This window comes from Artibeus jamaicensis, unplaced genomic scaffold (assembly GCF_021234435.1).
Source record: "Artibeus jamaicensis isolate MK-2021 breed Jamaican fruit bat unplaced genomic scaffold, CSHL_Jam_final contig_936, whole genome shotgun sequence".
NCBI lineage: Eukaryota > Metazoa > Chordata > Mammalia > Chiroptera > Phyllostomidae > Artibeus > Artibeus jamaicensis.
This window is the reverse complement of record NW_026522017.1, coordinates 1696473-1715784: the sequence shown is the minus strand read 5'-3', so window position 1 is coordinate 1715784 and position 19312 is coordinate 1696473. Positions and strand designations below refer to the sequence as shown.

The following is a 19312-nucleotide window of genomic DNA, read 5'->3' as shown; positions in this document are numbered from 1 at the left end:
GGCCAAGGGAAAAATACACACACACACACACACACACACACACACACACGAGTATTTATGCAAATAATGTGAAATGATGTCTGTCTTATTTGACAGTGAAAAGTGAGATTGAGAGCTTGAAGGGAAAATAAAAAGTTTGACATTAGTTTTGTGTGATTTGGGGTAGGGAGCCACTGGGGAATAGTAGGCTTAAGTGAATTCTTTTGTGAAGCTAGCAGGCATTGTTATGCTTTAGCAGGAAGAGCAGAAAAACCTGATGGCCAAAAGTGTTCATGTGAAAGAATGGAAGGGCAGCGGGTACTAGATATGACAAAGTGAGTTGACTGACTCAGGGATTTAAGGTTGTTGGGAGTGAGTGAAATGTGGGCAGGTGCTGTGTTGGTGATGGTGGGTGACGTGCTAGAGTGGGACAGGGAAGAATAGAGAGAGAGAAGGGAAGCTTCACTCTCTTTAGCTTTCCATGTCCGCAATGGGAAGAATAATGGTGGTGTGAGGATTAATGAAACAATGCCTGCAAAATACTTATAAAAATACCTGGCACATATTCATACTCAAAACTGTTACATAATGCTATTATTTTTATTAATAAGAGTGCAGAAGAGAGGGAAGAATGGGAATTTCAGAACTTGATGACATGCAATGATGTTAGTCTTTGAAGCAAAGTGGATTTCTCAAAGTGGAGTTGAAGGACCTGTAAGGTTGGGGTTAGATGAAATGATACCACCTCGGAAAAGCCCTGAGCCCTGTGCTGAATTATCTGAAGATAAGCACATTTATGCTGAAACTAAGTAAATGATGGTAACTAATCTCTATAATCTCTATAATTTAACAAACTGAAGTGTCTTATTTTGCTTCTCCCCAAAATACTGTAAGAGAGATGCTGTTCTTTTCCTTTTACAGTTAAACAGATGTAGGTGAATATTGCTGAACTAGCAAGTGGTAGAATTGTCTTTTGAACACGTCAGTTTTTATTTTTATCTTTTTAAAGATTTTGTTTATTTTTAGAGAGAGGGGAAAGGAAGGAGAGAGGGGGAGAAACATCAATGTGTGGTTGCCTCTCATGTGTCACGTGTCCCCTACTGGGAACCTGGCCTGCAACCCAGGCACGTGCCCTGACTGGTGCCCGGCCACCCTTTGGTTCTCAGACTCAGTCCACTGAGCTACACTAGCCAGGGCGTGGCAGTTTTTATTGAAAGCTGATGTCCGCCCACTGCTCCACAGTATACATGGCAATGGCGGGCTGTTAGGTCTCAGAACGAAATGGAGTCCCTGTCAGGGGTATGCAGATGCTTTTTGGTGTAGCAAAGAAAGAAGAATTGACACTGGGGTTTCAGGGGAAGTTGTGTCACCAGGGAAAAGTAATTCTCAGCAGCTTTAAGCATTGTAAAATACATTTTGGTTCCATCTTGGGTTCTAATAAATACATGCTCACCCCGGAGAAAACATTTAATCATTTTCATGCCCTGTTAGGTCAAGAGGCTAATTTGTCATGTACCTTATAGCAAGGTTTTTTTTTTAATAAGAAAGCATTATATGTCTATAATATATATGTTTTAAGTATATGCCTATATGTGTGGAGAGACAGAGAGATCGAGATCACACTTCCGAGTGCAGGAGGGCTAAAGTTAAATACTTATCTTTTCTGGGTTTCTGTGACCACTCTGGCCAATTCTTTATAACAGTGTTTTTCAGGTAAGGATGGGAGTGTGTCCTCTTCACATCTGAGTCAGAGTCATGCAGAAGACTGATGGGAATAGATAGTATTCTTTAGATGGAAGAAAAGAAGGAAGGAAGGGAGGGAGGAAGGATGAAGGAAGGGAGAAAGGGAGGAAGGAAGATTAGAAAGGAGTCTGAGGACCAGTGATTTATGGTGAAGCCAGGGCAGTAAGTTCCTGCCTTTTGATGTAGTGGAAAATCTTGACCATGGTCTTATCAGTAGAGGAATTCCTAATGTAAAGAAACTAAATTGACCTATATTTTCTATTTCTTTAGAAAATATAACAAGAAGTCTTGGAAGAGAGATGGGAGTAGGAAAAACTCACAGGGGGTGGGGGCACCATGAACTGCAGTTTCAACAGAGTCAACAGAGAGGGATGAAATGTGGTTTGGCTGATGGAAAAACAGAGGCTGTTTCCTGGCAGAAGTCAGAGCCAGAAAAGAGTGAGTTCATGGGCAGCCAAAACACAAATCATAGCTGGAAGAGAGGGAAAGGGGGAAAGGAGTTAGAAAGTAGAGTGCCTTTTAAGTGATGCTCAGAAATGTGCATTTGATGTGAAAGTTTTTAGGAAGTAGAGTGATAACCAAAGAGGTCATGAAATACTGTTTCGGAAGCCGTGTACACAACAATTTGCAGTTTAGGATAAATAAGAACCAGTCAGAGAAAGAAACAGAAGAGATTCTGGTAGTTCTGGCTGAAGGACACTATAGATAAAAGATATGAAAAAAGAATAGTCAGCAGGAACCATAGAAATGCTGCTAATTTAGAAATAGTGCATTTTCACTGTCAAGTGTAGAAATTGGCTGAATTCTGTTTAATCACTTGGATTTCTAGCATTATCTAATAATGGAGTCACTGTTAAACTTGGTACTATCCAGACTGTAGTCTCATGTCTAAACTTTAAATTTTTTTAGGTAACGTGGAGAAAAGGGAAAAATGGGCAGATCAAGTAATTATTTTAAAGAAAACATACCAAGCTACCTTGTCGCTTTTTAAGTGTCGGAGCACCAAGGCTCAGCTGGCTTTGGTTTTTGGAATCCTCAAAGTCAACCTCACAGATCTTCTAGTATACACCGACATAGTCTCAAAATGCACGAATTGTGGGCGTTTTCACACATCACTAGAGTAGAAAGAACAGCTTCGGTGGTTCTCAACAATTTGCCCATTCTATTTAATGATAGAATTTTTTAAATGTTATATGGTAAAATGAAACATACTACATGATTTTCAATTACAAGAGTTTGTACACCTACTTAAAAATCTTTGGTAATCATCAAAAACAAATTATGATTTTTTTAAAATTTATGATTCTAGAGAGAGAGAGAGAGAGAGAGGAAGGGAGACAGAGAGAGAAACATCAATTTGTTGTTCCACTTATTTATGCATTCATTGGTTGAATCTTGTATGTTCCCTGACGGGGGATCAAACCTGCAACCTTGGCATATGAGAATGATGCTCTAACCAACTGAGCTACCCAGACAGGGCAAATTATGGGTTTTTTTTTAAGTAAAGGGGAAGGACAGATTTAGAAACAAAGGAAAAAAACAATTTCTACAGCTATTTGCAATATTTGATAGCCAGATATACCTAACGATATCCATGGTAAATAGCTTAAATGAATGCTAAGACTTCTTAAAAGAGCCCCTAAAATAGAATAGGTTTTTCAGTCACTCAAGAGGTCATGAATTACAGAGCCTGGAATGATATTCTTTAATACTGAAGAAGTTTGGTTGATAAATGATAATTCATAATCTGTCATTAAATTAACATCTCAAAGTCCTAAACTTATTTTATGAAACAGTATCTATCTAAATAGGACTTGCATGCATTTTGAAAATATTGTTTATTCCTTCAGTTATACATTCATTGAACCAATATTTGGATGCTGAATATGTGTCAGGTCCTGAGTTAAGGACTTGGGTTCTTAGTGGTTTGAATTCCTATAAGATAATTTTCCTTGTGAAATCAATTACACTTTTATTTTACAGCAAAGAGAAACATTACAGATAAATGAAATTCAAATATAATCGCCAGGCTTCAGTTTGACCATCCTGTAGTCAGTTAATAAATTGACCAGTTTACTCCACCTTTTCACATCAGCTTTATCTCAGCACCAGCGGGGAGATGACTAAAAGGGAACTTACATAAGGAAGAGAGAGGAAGTGGAAGGGGACTAGTCATCCCTGATCAAGTACGAACTATCAGAAACTCATATCTAACAGCCACTGCTTCCAGTGTGAACCTTTTACATTGCTCTCTATACCTGGGTCATCTTATATGCTCTGTTGCTGCTTTTGATTCACTCTGTGGTATCATATCAAATTTGAGGATTGTGATAACCATTTTAGATATAGTTGCTTTTATCTGACTTATCTGATTGATTAAACGTAACTTTTCCCGTCTGAAGCCCCAGAAAGACAGAACTGGCACTGCACATCGTGCCAAAAAGTGTGAGTCTGTAAGACTCACAAGTTGGGATTGGTGCTGTGTGCCAGAGTGACAGCAGTCGCTGATCTTTCGAGTGTGTGTGTCCATGTGCATGAATGCGTGTGACTAAAACTTGCTGAAGAAGTAACAGTATAGGATATTACCAAGTCATGTTTGCAACTGACAACTTTAAAACAACAATAGCAAGAAGTGTGGAGTGGAGAAGTTTGATAAATATCTACAGATTAAACTTATCTCCCTTCAACCTTTCTATTAGATGAATGCATTGTGTGTCTGAAACACTATGGGTATAATGTGTAGTGATTGTGGGTGAGGGGTGCAGGGGTGGGTGAGGATGGAAGCAGACAGCTCAGGGCCTTCCTCAGTGAGGGAATGCCTTTGTGAGATCAGGGGAGGTGTCTCATTCTAACTGACAGACCGTGCACCCCAGTTGTTAAGACACTGTCAGATCTTGGGAAAACTGAGTGTGTGAGGCATTTACTTGTAACCACTTGGTAGCTCTTTGTTCTTCAAAAGGGTAAAAATGAGGGTTTGAAAAAACATATTTCTCAAGCTGAAGCTGTGAATAAGAAGAACATGTATGTGCATTTGCATGCATGTGTTCATGCACCGGTATGCCATACAGCACAGGTTCTAAGACTTGCCTTTTTCACCCTTCAACATCTCTGAAATCAGGATGCATCTTATAACTTACAATGCTGTGTAATTACTATTGTCCATTTTTTCGAATGTTAGGTTAACATCTCAGGAATTGTCAGGTATCTTATAATCAGTAGCATCTTAGATTTTATGACATACAGTTCATATCCAAATATTTATAGGAGACTGATTTCAGAGAGACGAATAGGACGATTGCCTTTGTCCAAAACAGTAAAGCAAGATTTATTCTGACAGTAATAGATGAGGTCAAGAGAAACCATTACAACCCCTCTTATGATCTCAAGTGATATAAAGATTAGGATGCAAATTCACCATGTTTAATATAATCTGTGAAATGTACTCTTGAAACTTGATCACTCCACAGCTTACGTTCAGTTCTTTGTAGTTTCTTCAGATGATTGTCATTTTTTAAGAGAGGGTGAAAATGGTCATTTCTACCATTTGTGTCTGTATGGATATGAAAGCTAGTTTCTTCATCTATTCATGCCCCCAACAAACCATACTATGTGTAGAACAACAGGTTAAATAACTTATTAGAGATTCACAGACTGTATAAATAATATTTACAAGATTATTAAGCCTCAGAATCAGACTCCGCCCTCATTTTTAAGGATGGGGCAGTATAGAAGCCCTGTACAATTACAGAAGACAGACTGTGGTCCTGGGGTAGGACTCTGGTGGACAGGCTCAGATTTGGAGGGCATTTAACAAAGAACTTTCTTGGCCATATAAGGGGATATATGGCTAAATATGGATGAATGGTGTGAATTTATTATTGGTCAAGTTGTCCACAAAGAGATAGTAGCATTCATTCCATTACTGAAGTATTTTGACTAGGACAAGTTGCTTAACCTGCCTTAGGCTATCTTACCTATTCCAAAAAACGGGAGAATGCCTGCTGTTTCCTTTTCTGAGACTTAATGAGATAATGTACAATAAAGCATTTTGTAAATTGTATCATTTTATGCATTCATTCTGCTTCTCTATGTTAATATATGTACACATATAAAACGTTTAAAAATATTTTCTAAATAGAAAATATTTTTTCTGAATAGCCATATATTCTGAAAAATGGCGTTAGAAGTTACCTACTTCATCTTGGCACCTTCTCCGAGTTTAAACAGTTTAAGAGGATTTAATGCTTAATAATCCTTTAGTAGAGACATCATCCCACTTGCCATTGGATCAAATACCAGATCGGGAGGCGAAGGGAGGGTGCTGTTGGGAGGGCTTGTGTGGAGAGTTGTCAGGGATCTGGGAGTGTGCTGTTTGGTTTGGAATTGGGAATTGCTGATGTCATGATCAGTCACATTGCCATGACAACATCAGAACTTCCTCATTCGCCCTGTCTTCGCTCGGGGAGTATCAGTTTGCCGCTGGTCTGTCATCAGGCTGCTGCATGTGTTAAGTATACTGGATAACCCAGAAGTAGTCGTTCTTAAAGACATGTAGGGTGGGGAATTTTTGTAAGCTCCTCGCGCAGCCCATTTCAGAACTCTTAACTAAATATTCTGATGTTGAAAAGTTTGCCTTCATACATATTCAACTGAATAGAAATTTCTTTCTAATTCTGTATTTTCTTGCTTGAACCTTTGTAATTCAATGGAGAATGAAAAGCTTCTCAGCATCCCCACTTACTTAAAGGATGTCATTAGTTTTTCTGCGATTCTTCTCTTTAGGTGAAATAGACCCAATTTAATGGTAAGCGTGGCAACTGAAGAGACAGAGAACTGTGGCCATTTTTTCCTTTCTTCTTTTGTGTTTTGAATGCTTTAAAACCTGACATGCTGTGGATCCTAGATTTTGGATAGACATTGCTTATGTCCCTCAGGCATTTAGTAATGTCTTTATGATGACCTTTGGTCATTCCGAGCTTATGTGAGGGCTGTGTTTGCCTCAGGTACAGTTATTTAACCTCTGTTGACTGAGTTGTCATTTCAGCAGTCATGCTTACTCATGGAAAGGAGATGATTATTATAGGTTTGAATTATTTTTTTCATGTCGAGATTTTTTTTTGGCTTTTGCTTTCTACAAATGGTGTTGATTTCCTAGGTCCTATAGCAAGAGATGGATGTGATTAGCTATTTCCACAGTACATCCGCCCATCCCTTGCTCACCCCAGTACTCACCCTTTACCTATAATTTGCTCACAGTCAGTAGATGATTATGCTGCTCCCATCTCTTTAGGTAAGCTGTAATTTAAAAAATTGCCCAATAAGATCTTTATACTTTGTAAGCTTTACTATAACTCAAGGACAATTGGTTGAGTTATCTTTATGTATTCTGATAGTAAGCCCTTATTTTTATTATTTATTTATTTATTCCTTTTTTAACAAAAGCTTTTTATTTTATTTTGATTTCTTTCCTACGTTCCATCCCAGAGAGTCTGATTTAATTGGTTTAAGCCCTTGTTTTTTTATAGGCTTGCTGTCTGAATGGAGAATAACAGCTCAGATACTAGATTGGCAACTGAGGAATACGGAGGATGGAGACGTCCATCCCTGGTTGAATGTCCTTTCCTCAGTTACAGAGTCTGATCTACAAATACAGATTCAGTGTAGTATGAACCGAACCAAAACAAGTAGCTTGAATTTTAATTCATGTAGTCTCTGCCCCCTTCATTTTGGTTTTTTGGGGGTTTTGGGGGGGTGGAGAATAAAAACCTGTGTACATATTTTTTATACAAAAAACAGTAAAAGAAATTGAATTTATACAGAACTCTTTTGCTGGGAAGCTGAGCAAGCATTGGATTTTATGAACTGTTCTGCAGGAGCAGAATTTATGAGCAGATTATATCCAAAAGAACATGAGTGTAAAATACTTCATTCAAATTTGGAGGATGGTTTACCAGAGAGAGAAATGTCCTAAATGGTCATTTGGACATCAGTGGACCTGTAGACCTCTATGGATTAAATAATTAAGCTGATTAGTAACATGGTCTTCCATTATTTTTTGAGGGAAAATGTGTTTTCAGTTACAGTTTGGGATTCAGGAGACACCTTCCACCCACCACTGTCCTGGCTTCTAGAACATTGTCTTTCTGCCTCCCCCCAACACCATCTCTCCACCCCCCCCCCCCCCCCCCAGAAAGTAAAGCCGGTTGAAAGAGAGAGGTTACACCTCAACAACGGTCAGTTCAATAAGATTAGGAGCTAATTTGGGCCAGAATATATACTCTGCTATCACTATAGATTCTAATATTAGGAAATTTGCCTTTATATTCAACTGAAGGGAAATTCTATGTAATTTTATATCCTTTTTAAGTGCCTTGCCCAAGGTCACATGGATTGTAATTGATCAAGCTATTGATCAAGTAATAGTAATAATTATTATAATTACTGTTATTAAAGACAGGGGACTTTGGAGCTGAGGTTTCTGAGTTCAAACCCCACCTTTGTTATATATTGAATTTATGTGGCCTTGGGAAAGTTACTTAAATCTCTGAGTCTCAGTTTTCTCTTCAGTAAAATGCAATAATCATTCTTTTCTCATTGGGTGCGTGGTGCATGTTAGGGGGAGGGTGTGCTGAGAAAATGCCTGGAATATAGTAGTTACTGAATAAATGAAAGTTGTTACATATTAGTTCATGCAGAGAAACGCAGTAGAGTAAAGCTTGTTTCTTCTTTTTGTTCATCAGGATAGATTTAGGAAACACCAGAATATTGTTTCTGGTAAAACTCATCAGTATGTGTCTATGTTTATGTTTTCTCTATACCTTCTAGGATTATAGCTACAAAGCTATAGTTCTATTATAGTGGTTTCATTTCATATATGTCTAGGGAGACTTTAAGTCTAGAATAAGAGTCATAAATTTTTTAAAAAGCAAAATAGTAACTAACAAAATATTTCTGCTACTTTAGAAATAGGGTATTTTATCAACTCTATTTTATACCAGGAAAGAGCCCAAATTTAAAGAATCTGCTGGCCTCATATTCAAGGCACCAGAGGCTTTGTGAGCAGTAGAGACTCTAAATTATTTTTTTAGTGTGAACTGCTTAAACTGACCAATAATATGTGGTTATATTTTGTTCATTAAAGATTGGAATCCAAAATAACGTTGGACGAATCTTCCTGTTAACTCCTTTCTGCTTCAATGTGACCCAAATAAAAAAGGTGCCTGAGATGCGTTAGCAGTGGCAGAGGGATAGAACCTGCTATAGGCCTGTTCTTCTGCTGTTAGAGGTGTTCTATTCTTATCTCGTTGGACATCTTCTCCACCCGCCTCCATTTTGTTTTTTCTTTTTTCGAAGCTTAGCTTTCCTGTCATCCTTGCTTTATAATTTCATTCAAAGTCTTCTCTCTATGGGGCTCACTAATGTGTGTGTTGAAGTGGGGTGGGGGGAGCCTTCTTTTATGTGGCTTTTCCCCCTTCACTCCACTCTAGGAGTCCAGCGATTAGCCACGACTTCCGTAGGGATCACCCCAAATGTACATTCTCTCATCCCAGCGCTCTGTCTCAAGTTCTGTTTTCTGGGTGTCTGCACAGTGCTTCTTTCTGAATGCCCCTCAAACAAAACATTTGTACAGCTGAGCTTCCCACGCCCAAGTTACATATCCTGTATCGATCACTCCCTCCTGCGGACTCCGTAGCACATAATTGTCTAGACCACTTGGCTGGCACTTATCACTTAATGCCTTGCATTATTAGTGTACAGCAGCTCGGGTGCTGCCGGGGCTACAAGTACTCACATGGGAGTGAGAGCATTATTTATAAGGCTTTTTGGAGACACAGCATTATAGAATTGAAGGCACACCAACAAAGTCTTTTTAACCCTATCTAGGTCTAGATTTTAATGCTTGCTGCTTACCAGCTACATGGGTAGGTCTCTCAGTCAGTCTGACTTTTTTTCTGTCATCTGTAAATAGAATTTAATAATCCTTCAGTCCTTACAGGGTTATTGTGAAAGTGAAATGAGATGTGAAAGATTTATAAATGAAAGTTTCATTTTTCAAATTGTTTCTATGGGACAAATGTCTTCTGCATTCGGATTCTCGAATTCCAGTTACACAAAGGCTTGTAAGTTGTAGGTCTCATCTCCAGATGAGATTGCAGGCTTCTGCAGGTACCGATGGCTTCAATCTTGTTATCCCCATTCGTCTACTCCTCGCAAAGTGTGCCCATTCATACAGGTACGACCCTAGTCCAACATGTAACTTCATTAAAGGAAATGGACAAAAGCAAATAGAAGAGAAAAACTCCAGTGCGCCTAAGCTATTAAAAAACAGCTTGCAGACTGGTTTGTTTTTTTTTTTTTTTTTGGTAACCTCTTAAAAGTTAAATCTATGGTATAACAGCCTTAAAAAACATATTCCTGTGGCCATTGAACAAGTATCGGAAGACAGCACCCCCTTACCTAAGTTTGTTATTTTTAGTTCTTTTCAATTCCAGCTACACCCATGCTTCTGCTCTTTGATGGTCAGACAGACTTACTGAGTGAGCATCAGTTATTCACACAGTACACCCACTTAAATCTACAGACCACCTTCAGAAACAGTAGTAACAGCACTCGTGTTAGACTATTGTATGGATACTTAAGACAATCTGTGAGGAGTGTTGGACTCAGGTTAACTAACTTGCCTGAACCATGTGGCTAGGAAGTAGGAAGACGAAATATGAAGCTAGATTTGTCTGGCTGTTTTAATTTTGTTCCTTGGATTACAAAGCCCATATTCACTTAAGTTATCGGAAGAAGGGGAGAGGGCACTAAGTATACACTCCAAGGGGCTGTTGTAAGTCTCAAGAGCAAAAGCAGCTGCAGGGACTCTGGCTCCCTCCATCATCGAATGGCGAAGAGCTCACCCGCTGCTGGCATCTGCTTTACTCTCTGCTTGCTGCCAGTCAGCTTCCTGTTTACTCATAGTTTCTGCTTCCTCATAACCTTGGCTTGCTTATGGTTTTGGCTTTTTGTGACCTCAACTCTACCCTCCCCCCCCATCCTTGCTATTTCTGCCCCTTTCCTAACTGATTCAGCTCTCGGAGTTTTCTGAATCAAATTCCCCGGGGTGAGAATCTGATTGGCCCTGCTCCTTTTTCAATCCCAGGCATGTCATAGGTCACTGGCTCATCTGGGGATTGGCTGCCTTGGGTCAGATCCCTACATCTTTACCCATCAGCTGAGTTGGGAGAAGTGGATGATGTAGGACTACCCAGTAGATAAGTCTCAGTATCCCTTTCTGGAGGATGAGCAGGTACAGCATAACTTGCAGTTTCTCTAGAATGTTTCCTTATGTTGCCTGTCTGAAAGCCTATTTGTTTCAAAGGTCAAGAATCCTTCCCAGATGAATCTCACCAGGATCTATCCTTGTAATTACTTCCAACAAAGCACTAGTGGATATCTATAATTGATTATATACATACACACACGCACATGGTTTTGTATTTCTTTTACTTCTCTTAATGTTGGAATTATTTGATCTTTTGTGACTGCATTATGTTTTATAGTCTTTGAGGGTAGAAAATCTATCTTCTTTCTTTGTAATGAGTGTAGCACCTACCTAAGTCTGGAGCTTCTGAACCCTGCTTGGCAAACATTGTCTTTTTTTTTTAAAGATATATACTTGTGTTCTTTCCTATTATGTCATTCACCATTATATAGAACATGACATTTTGTTGATAGATACCTTTTTTATTCCCCAAATAGAGTCCTTTAAATATTACTTTAGTATTAGTAGTATATTATCTAGTATAATTCTTTTCATATTCTGCTTTAAAGTGTATTGACACTTACAATCTTGTCTTACCTTGTAAAACTATTGGAGGGTATCAAGTCAAGTCTTAGCAGTCTAGAATAGCACCATAGCCAAAAAACATGACCTTAGAAGCCGTAGAAAAATCAGTCGACACTGTTCTTCTGTGGTTTCAGTTGAGGCTTCCTAAGAGACCAGCCATGACAACTGAGACTGTACACGGATTTTTCCCCAAAGGGGACAAGTCTGATCTGTGGGGATCTGGGGCAGTGAGCTCTCAGGAAAATGCACCTCTGAGTTGAACAGTTCTGCCTAAAACCTTGTATTTTATCCTTGGAGTTGATAACTTGCTATAAAGTGTCCTGGAAATAGCAGAGGAGCAGCCAAAACCATTGCAAATGCATGGAGTAACAGAAAATAATAGTGCTAGCATATATATACTGAATGTTAGTTGGGCTGGGTTTCTTAAGTCACTTTAAAGGGCAGTTATATTTCTGTAAATTTTAGCAAGTTCTTAACTGGACCAGTGTGTCTAGTATTGTGCCCAGAATAAGATTTTTTTGCTGTGCTTTTTTAAATGAAAATAACTAGGAATTGTATGCATATTTTGTGTATATGGTTGTTTTTGATTAGGTGAGACTAACTAGTTCTCACCACTCTCACCTAAGAATATGAGCAGCACCTTGGAGTGTGGAAGTGAGGTGGTCCCATAAGTCACCAGCAGGATATCTAGGATGAATATTTGTCAGTTTCTTGCTCTTGGACAAATTCTCCAGTGTCCACAGCGTTGCCAGAAGGCTTGATTTCCATAGGGGACACTGTGTTTTCCTTCTGGCAGACAGTTGAGAGAGCCTTCACTTCTTAGTCTAGTTAGGATTTTTCATTATCAGGGAAGATGGCCATTTCTAGGAAGGTATTAGAGGCCAGATTCCAAGAAAGAACTCTGTAATGCAATACTTACGCCGTGATATAACCCTGTAATTCTAAAGTTGAGCAGGCCAACTAGAAAGGTATCAAGCCCTAGTCGCCTATCCAGAGAAGGTGGACTCTGCCAGTGGGGCTTGCTGTGGAGGCCTTTCTGCATTGTACACCTTGTAGGCTTGATGCAGTGACGCGAAGGTGATCCAGAAAAATGGCATCTAGAGCTGCCTGAGATTGTTTCAACCGGGAAACAAAGGAAACTACCTGCTCCCTTTGTCTCTCTTTTTTTTTTTTTTTGCAGAGTTTGTGTCCCTTCAATAGTACTCATTTGTGTAGCATCTAATAATTAATGCATAGAAGGATAACACTGTTCCAGTCTTCTGGAAGGCTTACCAAACCGATGACCTTTAAATGATTTTCACCCTTTGATACTGTCACCTTGAAGGTAAACTTGCAAACTCTGGCATAGAAATGAAGTACGGAACTTTACCGTGCGCATTTGCGGTGAGGGCGAGGGGAGTGGGGACCTGTTTTCCGTGCTAACATTTTAGCGGGAACGGGGATTGGCAGAGGTTTGGTGGAGAGTTGGTTTGTTCCTTGAAGTCGGAGTGATTCCCCGCACCTTTTCTGGGAGAGTGGAGGGCGGACTGTGGGGGGGGGGGGCGTAGTTTGGAAGGATGAAAGAGCAGAGAGGAGACCTGGGACCAGTTCGCTTCCGACCCCAGGTGTCCGAGGAATCCCCGAAACGATGCCTTTACAAGGGGCTTCGAGCAGGGGTGCAGAGCCGCTGGTGCTCTGGCAAAGACACTAAGGGGAAAACAAGAAAAGAGGGGGTGGCTACTCCAAGGAATGTGCGGCATGCGGGGAGCCAGACCCAACCATTGCGCCAGAGCGGGGGCGCCCGCGGCTCCCCGGGCCGCGCAGCCCTGGCCGCCGCCCCGAGCCCCGAGCCCCGAGCCCGGGAGCGAGTGCGCGGGCCGGCCAGCCCGCGGGGCTGCGGGCGCCGCGCCCAGCCGGAGGGCGGGGAGGCGCGGGTGGGCCTGGGCGCGGCGCGGGGCGGTGCGCCGCCGCCTCCCCGCCCCCGGCCGGCGCGCTCTCGGGGCGGTGGTTGAGGCCACGGTAGGTGGGGACGCGGCAGCGCTGCTCCTCCGCCGCCGCCGGGAGAGACCGCGGCTCGCCGCAGCTCCGCACGCGAACTCCGGTCCATGGCACTCGGGGCGGCGGCCGTCGGAACTGCGCGAGTGTCTCCCGCCGCCGCGCCGCACTTTTAGGCGAGTCCGGAGGTCGAGGGCGGAGGAGGAGTCCGCCCGGAGCTGCAGCCGCCGCCGCGCGGCGACAGGGAGTTCCCGGAGCGGCCGCCCCCCGCGCGCCCCCCCTCGCGGCGAGGCCGCCCGCGTCCGCCCGTCGCGATGATCTTCCCCAGCGGCAGCGGCAGCCCCGGGGGCAGCGGCGGCTGCAGGACGCCCTACCGCAAGCAGGTGAGGGGCGGCGGGATGCCGCGCGCAGGCCGGCGCCCCGCTCTACAAAGGGCGGTCGCGCCCGGCGGACGCCGCTCCGCTCCTCGGAGGGACCCGGCTGGGCGGTGACCTTGTTTCCGAAGGAGGTGGCTCGGCCGGTGACCTTAGCCGGGGAGATGCCGGCGCCGGCGGCGGCCGGGCCGGAGGACGGGGGAGGAAGGGGCAGGGAGGCGGCGGGAGCTGCAGCGCGCCGGGCCGGGGGCTCCGCTCGGCTCCGCAACAAGTTTCGTTTTTGTTTTTGTTTTTCGGAAACCTTTGTGTGTCGAAGCGTAACAGGGGTTTGCAATGATCTTCACTTGGAACCTCAAAGAAGCTGCCCGATTCGTAGGGAAACCCGGAAGACCAATATGTGTGTGTGTGTGTGTGTGTGTGTGTGTGTGTGTGTGTGTGTGTGTGTGTCCGCGCGCGCCCCCCTCCCGTGTATATTTTAAATAGAGAAAAAAAGAAACAGGAACTTGTACTGTCACTTTCTTAAGGTTTTCAGTTTTCAGAAGCACAGGGAAATCCTGTGACATCCTAGTTGCAGAGATAGTTGGATAAGCCTGAGTCATACACATGCCTTTTATTTTAATACCGTTTCATACATTTTTTAACAGATTGAACTCCAAAGGCTCTCTAGTGGTTAGATCACAATCCCCTGCCGGGAAAAGGAGTGGAGCTAGGAGCTTATAGTTATGGCCTTTTGTTTTTCATCTTTGTTTTTAAAAGAAGCGAACTGAAGCCATGTTGTGATAAATCTCACAGAGCCTTTCAGCAGCAGCAGCAACAGAACCTAGCCTTAAATTTTGTAAAAAAACGTGCAGGTTTGTTGAGAAAAGGTTAAACTGATTTAGAGGTCACTGGCAAGATGCTTCTGGAGAAAACAAAAACACGATTGCAGATATTTTTCTTCCATAATAAATCTCTCGCCTACATCCTTAGCCACTGAGACAAATGAATTAAGTTATTATCCCAATAATGATAGAAGCGAACTGTATCTTTCCATGCAGACCATGGCTCTGTTAAGATCATGACAGAAGGCAGGATGCCAGGTGGCTTCCCCAAAGGTGTTCACAGGGTTTTTGATTATGTTTAGTCCTTTTTGTTCTCAAAGTCATTTTGGGGAGGTGAGTTATGTCCTAGCATAAGTGTGTCTGGAAGGAAGTCTAATTTTATCAAACAGGGACGGGGTCAAAAAGTCTTGTTCTCTGCTCTTTGGTTCTTTTACCTGCTAGTTTTCCCTTAAAAAGGCACCAAACACATCCTGGTCGGTGTGCCCCCACTGTACAAAGTCAGTGAAACTTTTACCTAGTTTAAGAAAAGCCCTTCCCTTTAATAAAAAAAAAACAAAAAAACCCTGCATTTGTGACCTGGCTGAAGTATATGCCCAGATCGTCAAGATTTAGAACCAGGCATCTCGAAAACTTCACGTGGCCTCTTATTTAAAAGAAATGCCCTGGGTCCAGCACACTCACATCAACTTCATAAATGAAGCCAATTTACAATAAATATTCTTACCCTGAGCGCTCCTCCCCCACCCACCTCACTCTACCTGAAAAGAAGGCTAATTATGTAAAGGCCTTGTGCATTCATTTATTTGTTGTCAAAACCCGGCAGGGTGTTAGCTCTGAAATGGGGAAAGAGCTCTGAGGGCGAGGCCTTTTGCTGTGAGGGCTGGAGGTTTTGTGTGTGGAGGGGGACAGCCTGCTGGTCTGGAGCACGCTGATAAGATGCTCTTCTTTTCATGGGGCTCTCCTTAGATTCAGAGACTAAAAGGGCTGACTGAATCAGAAAAACAAACAGACTTTCTTTTTTCTATAGGCAAAGAAAGAAATGAATGTGTAGGCATTATACAGACACAAGACCCCGGGTACCAGTGGTATTTGAGTCAAAGGTTTCTTTTGTTAGTGTTTAGCCATTCACTGGGAAAGCACACTTCCAGCGCAGGGACCTGGTTACCACGAGTGACTTTGTGATGTCATCCCGGCTGAGTCTAAGTGGGAAGTCTAATGAATGCTTTTTATAAAGTTTTGTGATGTTCAGTTTGCATCTTTCACTTCATGCTAGTTTGTTCGTTTTGATAAAGGAATAGCTAACTTTTAGGAATATAAGGCATTTTAATTTTGATCTAGAAATATAAAATCAGCTGTTAGAGCTGATTACAGATCATTATTAGCCTGGGGGTAGGGGGAGTTGAATGTGAGGAATACTTAAAAATTACCTTCGGAAAGAAGGGAGTCAGTATCATTCATATATGTATATATATACACGATAGTAGTAGCTAACCATCTTTGAGCACTTAACCTTACTGCCTAGTGGTTACTGGTCTGCATGCTTCTGGTGGATTAGCTCATTTAGTCATCTTGATAGTCCAATAATACAATATTTCCCTTTTACAGTTAAGGAAACCGAGGCATTAATTAAGTAATTTGCCCAGTTTATACAATGGAAAGTAGTACTGAGTCCGGATGTGGACCCAGACAGCCAAGCTCTTCAAACCACCACTCTGTAAGTGCCTGCTCACAGGCACCCCTCAGCAGAAACTCATCCAGAGCCCATCTGCATCACTGCCCTTGGCCCTCCCAGTCTCTGAAGTCCAGTTTAGGGGTTTCTACCACCCTCTTTTGCAGGAGGGTGGGCAGAGGCTGTGAGGTTGGAGGTGAAGGGTGAGGCAAAGGAGTGATGATGGGGATGGTGGGTTTGTGATATTTGGAAGCAGCATTGAAATTGCAACATTGCATCACGGAACGATTGTACAATTTCTTCTTAAAATTTTATATTTCATAAGTATAGGAGGCAGCCAGTTTCAGTCAAAGCAGAGGCGGGTGGTGCTCTTCCCCTTAGTGCCCCACGTAGTGCGTATCGAGGGCATCCAGGAGCCCTGATCTCTGGCATCATCTAGGATAAACAGGATTTTCCTGCATCACGGGCCTTGGAGCGCATTAGAAAGGCACCTGCTTGTCTCAGGTCAAAAGTGAGAGGCTTTTTAGTGGAGTGATAACCCAGGAAGCAGTATCTAGGCAAGGACTGCTGGTTCAGGTCTTAGTGGGAAAATGCCCTATTATTATTGCCCATGACATTCAGATATATGATGATATTTCTTAAGCAAATCCAGTCTGATGGTATGAAGACAGCACACCACAGCCAAAACAAAACCATTTACCAGGGCTTTCATAGTTGTGAATATATTTATTGTGTTTTGAAAGAAAAAGTGCTTTATGCTGAAAAGCCTTTAAATACAGAAAATGAACGGGAACTGCTTTCTTGAGGTAGTTTACTCAGTTATGTTGTGTAAAAACTCAGTTTGGTTTTTGCCAGTCGCGGCATGTAGCAAGCCCCTTTTGGCTAAGTGCTCTTCTCTGGTGGTGTACCCATGGTGTTTTGAGGTAGAGGAGTGAATGCAAGAATTTTCATGGATGTGCATATATTTTTCTCGTTCTTTACAAGTTCTTGCCAACTAATAGCTGTACTTGTTAAATGTTGCTAACTTTGGTGAGTGAAGTTCTTATCTCCCCAGTGTGCTGCTTTCTTGAAGATTGCTGGGTGTAGCTTCATGTGAAGAACTCAGCAGTGATTCAGTTTAAGAGGAGGATGGCGTACAAAGCCATTGATTAGTTCTCTTCCAGCAGTTTCTGTTCCCAGCGACTCGTGTGTAGTAGATGGGGTTTCGTTAAAGTTTGAAGATTAAAGTCGTGCGTAGAAATATCTAAGTGAACACTGTCTGAACTAGTCCAATTGTTATTTTTTTAAAGAAGGTAAACATTACTGGAAATTAGCAGAGAATTAAACTGGTATGCATAAGTAAGGCCTTGTCCTGCTTTTGTAGGCTGTCTGGGTGTGCTTTGTGATTTAATTTATGAGCCAAGGTTACTCTATGTTTAAATCTGTGTACATGGCCATTTGAAAGGTATAGAATTCTTCCGCGGTGGTAACCCAGTCTTTCTGCTGGGCACCCCTTCTGGCATCCCACTGGTACATTTCCCGTACTCACTTCAGGTTTCGATCACACTGCTCGGTTTCATTCTTTCCTTCCTCTCAGTAGTCTCGTATATCTTAATACTTTTCAAGCCCTTTCTTGATAGTAGGGGAAGAGTCTGTCTTGTCCACGTTCCTGAGAATTTTTACCCAAAACACTCTGCCAATAAATAAATATTTATTTAAAGATATCTATGATAGTCCCCTCACAACCTCAGTTGTATTTAATCTTCATAACATCCATATGAAGTAGAGAAAGATCAGGAATTTTGAGGCAGTGAATTTAAATCTCTTGGTTGCTGAAAGCTGGGTCTCTGGAGCCAAGGGCTGTGCCTGCTACCAGGAGAAGGAGAAGGGTGCTCAGCAAAGAACAGCTGTGGCCCTACTCACTGCACTTCTCTTTCCTTGGCCGCCCGGAGACTTGTGGCGCACAGAGCGCCCCAGGTTTCAGCTTCGGGGACTGTAGCTCTGTAATTTATTAATGTGTTTTGTTTCATAAAGGCCTTTACTCTAGGGTTGTCAGATAACATACAGGAAGCCAATTTAAATTGAATTTCAGATAAACAAATACCGTTTTAATATGAATGTCTCAAATATTGCATGATACACACACACTCTAAAATCTAGCATCCGTACTCCAGGGAACATAATTAACTTTTTAAAAACTAATTATGAAAAAAATCATAATTATCAACCACATTATTTCTACTTTCACTTAAAAGTTTGCCTCTTCGCATATTTCTTGAGCCCTGTTAATAATGCAGATTTCACATTTTAACTCCCTCAAGCATCACTCCATCTAATTAAGAGACCCTGGCTTACGTTCTGGCTCTCTCACACGCGTGCATTTTCAGTTCGCTCGCTAAGCCTCAGCTTCTGTTCAGTAAAGGTGACAGGGCCCGTCCCATTCCACAGGGTGGTTGTTGTTAAATCCCTCTAAGGTGTTGTTATTATTAATGTCCCCACAGAGCAGGCAGCTGCAGGTGGTCCTGGGAGGCTGTGTGTTCCTGGGAGAACCTGACACAGCCTCTAAAAATGGGCTGTGTTTAGAAAGTGGTGGCAGCCTCCAAAAGGGTAAGGACCTGGGACTTGAAAACAGTATCTACCACATCTTTTGAACAAAAGAAGGTATAAAAGTGAATCCCATTATATTTTAAAACAGCTGTTTCTGCACTGTGCTCCTAGCAGAGTTTGCTGTTTCTTTGGAGAAAGTGAAGCCTTTCAATCCTCTGTTCTTTATCTATGCTGATCTGTGATTGCAGAAGGATGAAAAGAGCATTGCTCACTCTTGTTGATGAAAAATGCTACCTTTTAATTTGCTTAAAAGTGGACAAATTTGATTATTAGTATATGCATGATGACTTCCTGAATTCTTTTCTTTGTCTTGTTTGTATATTTGGTTTTCAAA

At 42.0% G+C, this 19312-nt stretch overlaps 1 protein-coding gene across 10 annotated transcripts in view; it reads left to right on the top strand.

The window, feature by feature from the left end:
- The window catches only part of RBMS1 (RNA binding motif single stranded interacting protein 1), a 207865-nt gene that overhangs the window by 64492 nt on the left and 124061 nt on the right, over positions 1-19312 (top strand). For 3 of the 10 annotated variants that reach the window (XM_037140417.2, XM_037140418.2, XM_037140415.2), the window contains exon 1: positions 13525-13911. The exons of 6 other annotated variants lie outside the window; for them this stretch is intronic. In XM_037140417.2, the coding sequence (XP_036996312.1) occupies positions 13843-13911 (69 nt within the window). In that variant the 5' untranslated portion in view covers positions 13525-13842. Of the gene's footprint in view, positions 1-13524; positions 13912-19312 lie in introns of those variants that run through there. One more of the 10 variants, XM_037140421.2, reaches the window with a different exon arrangement.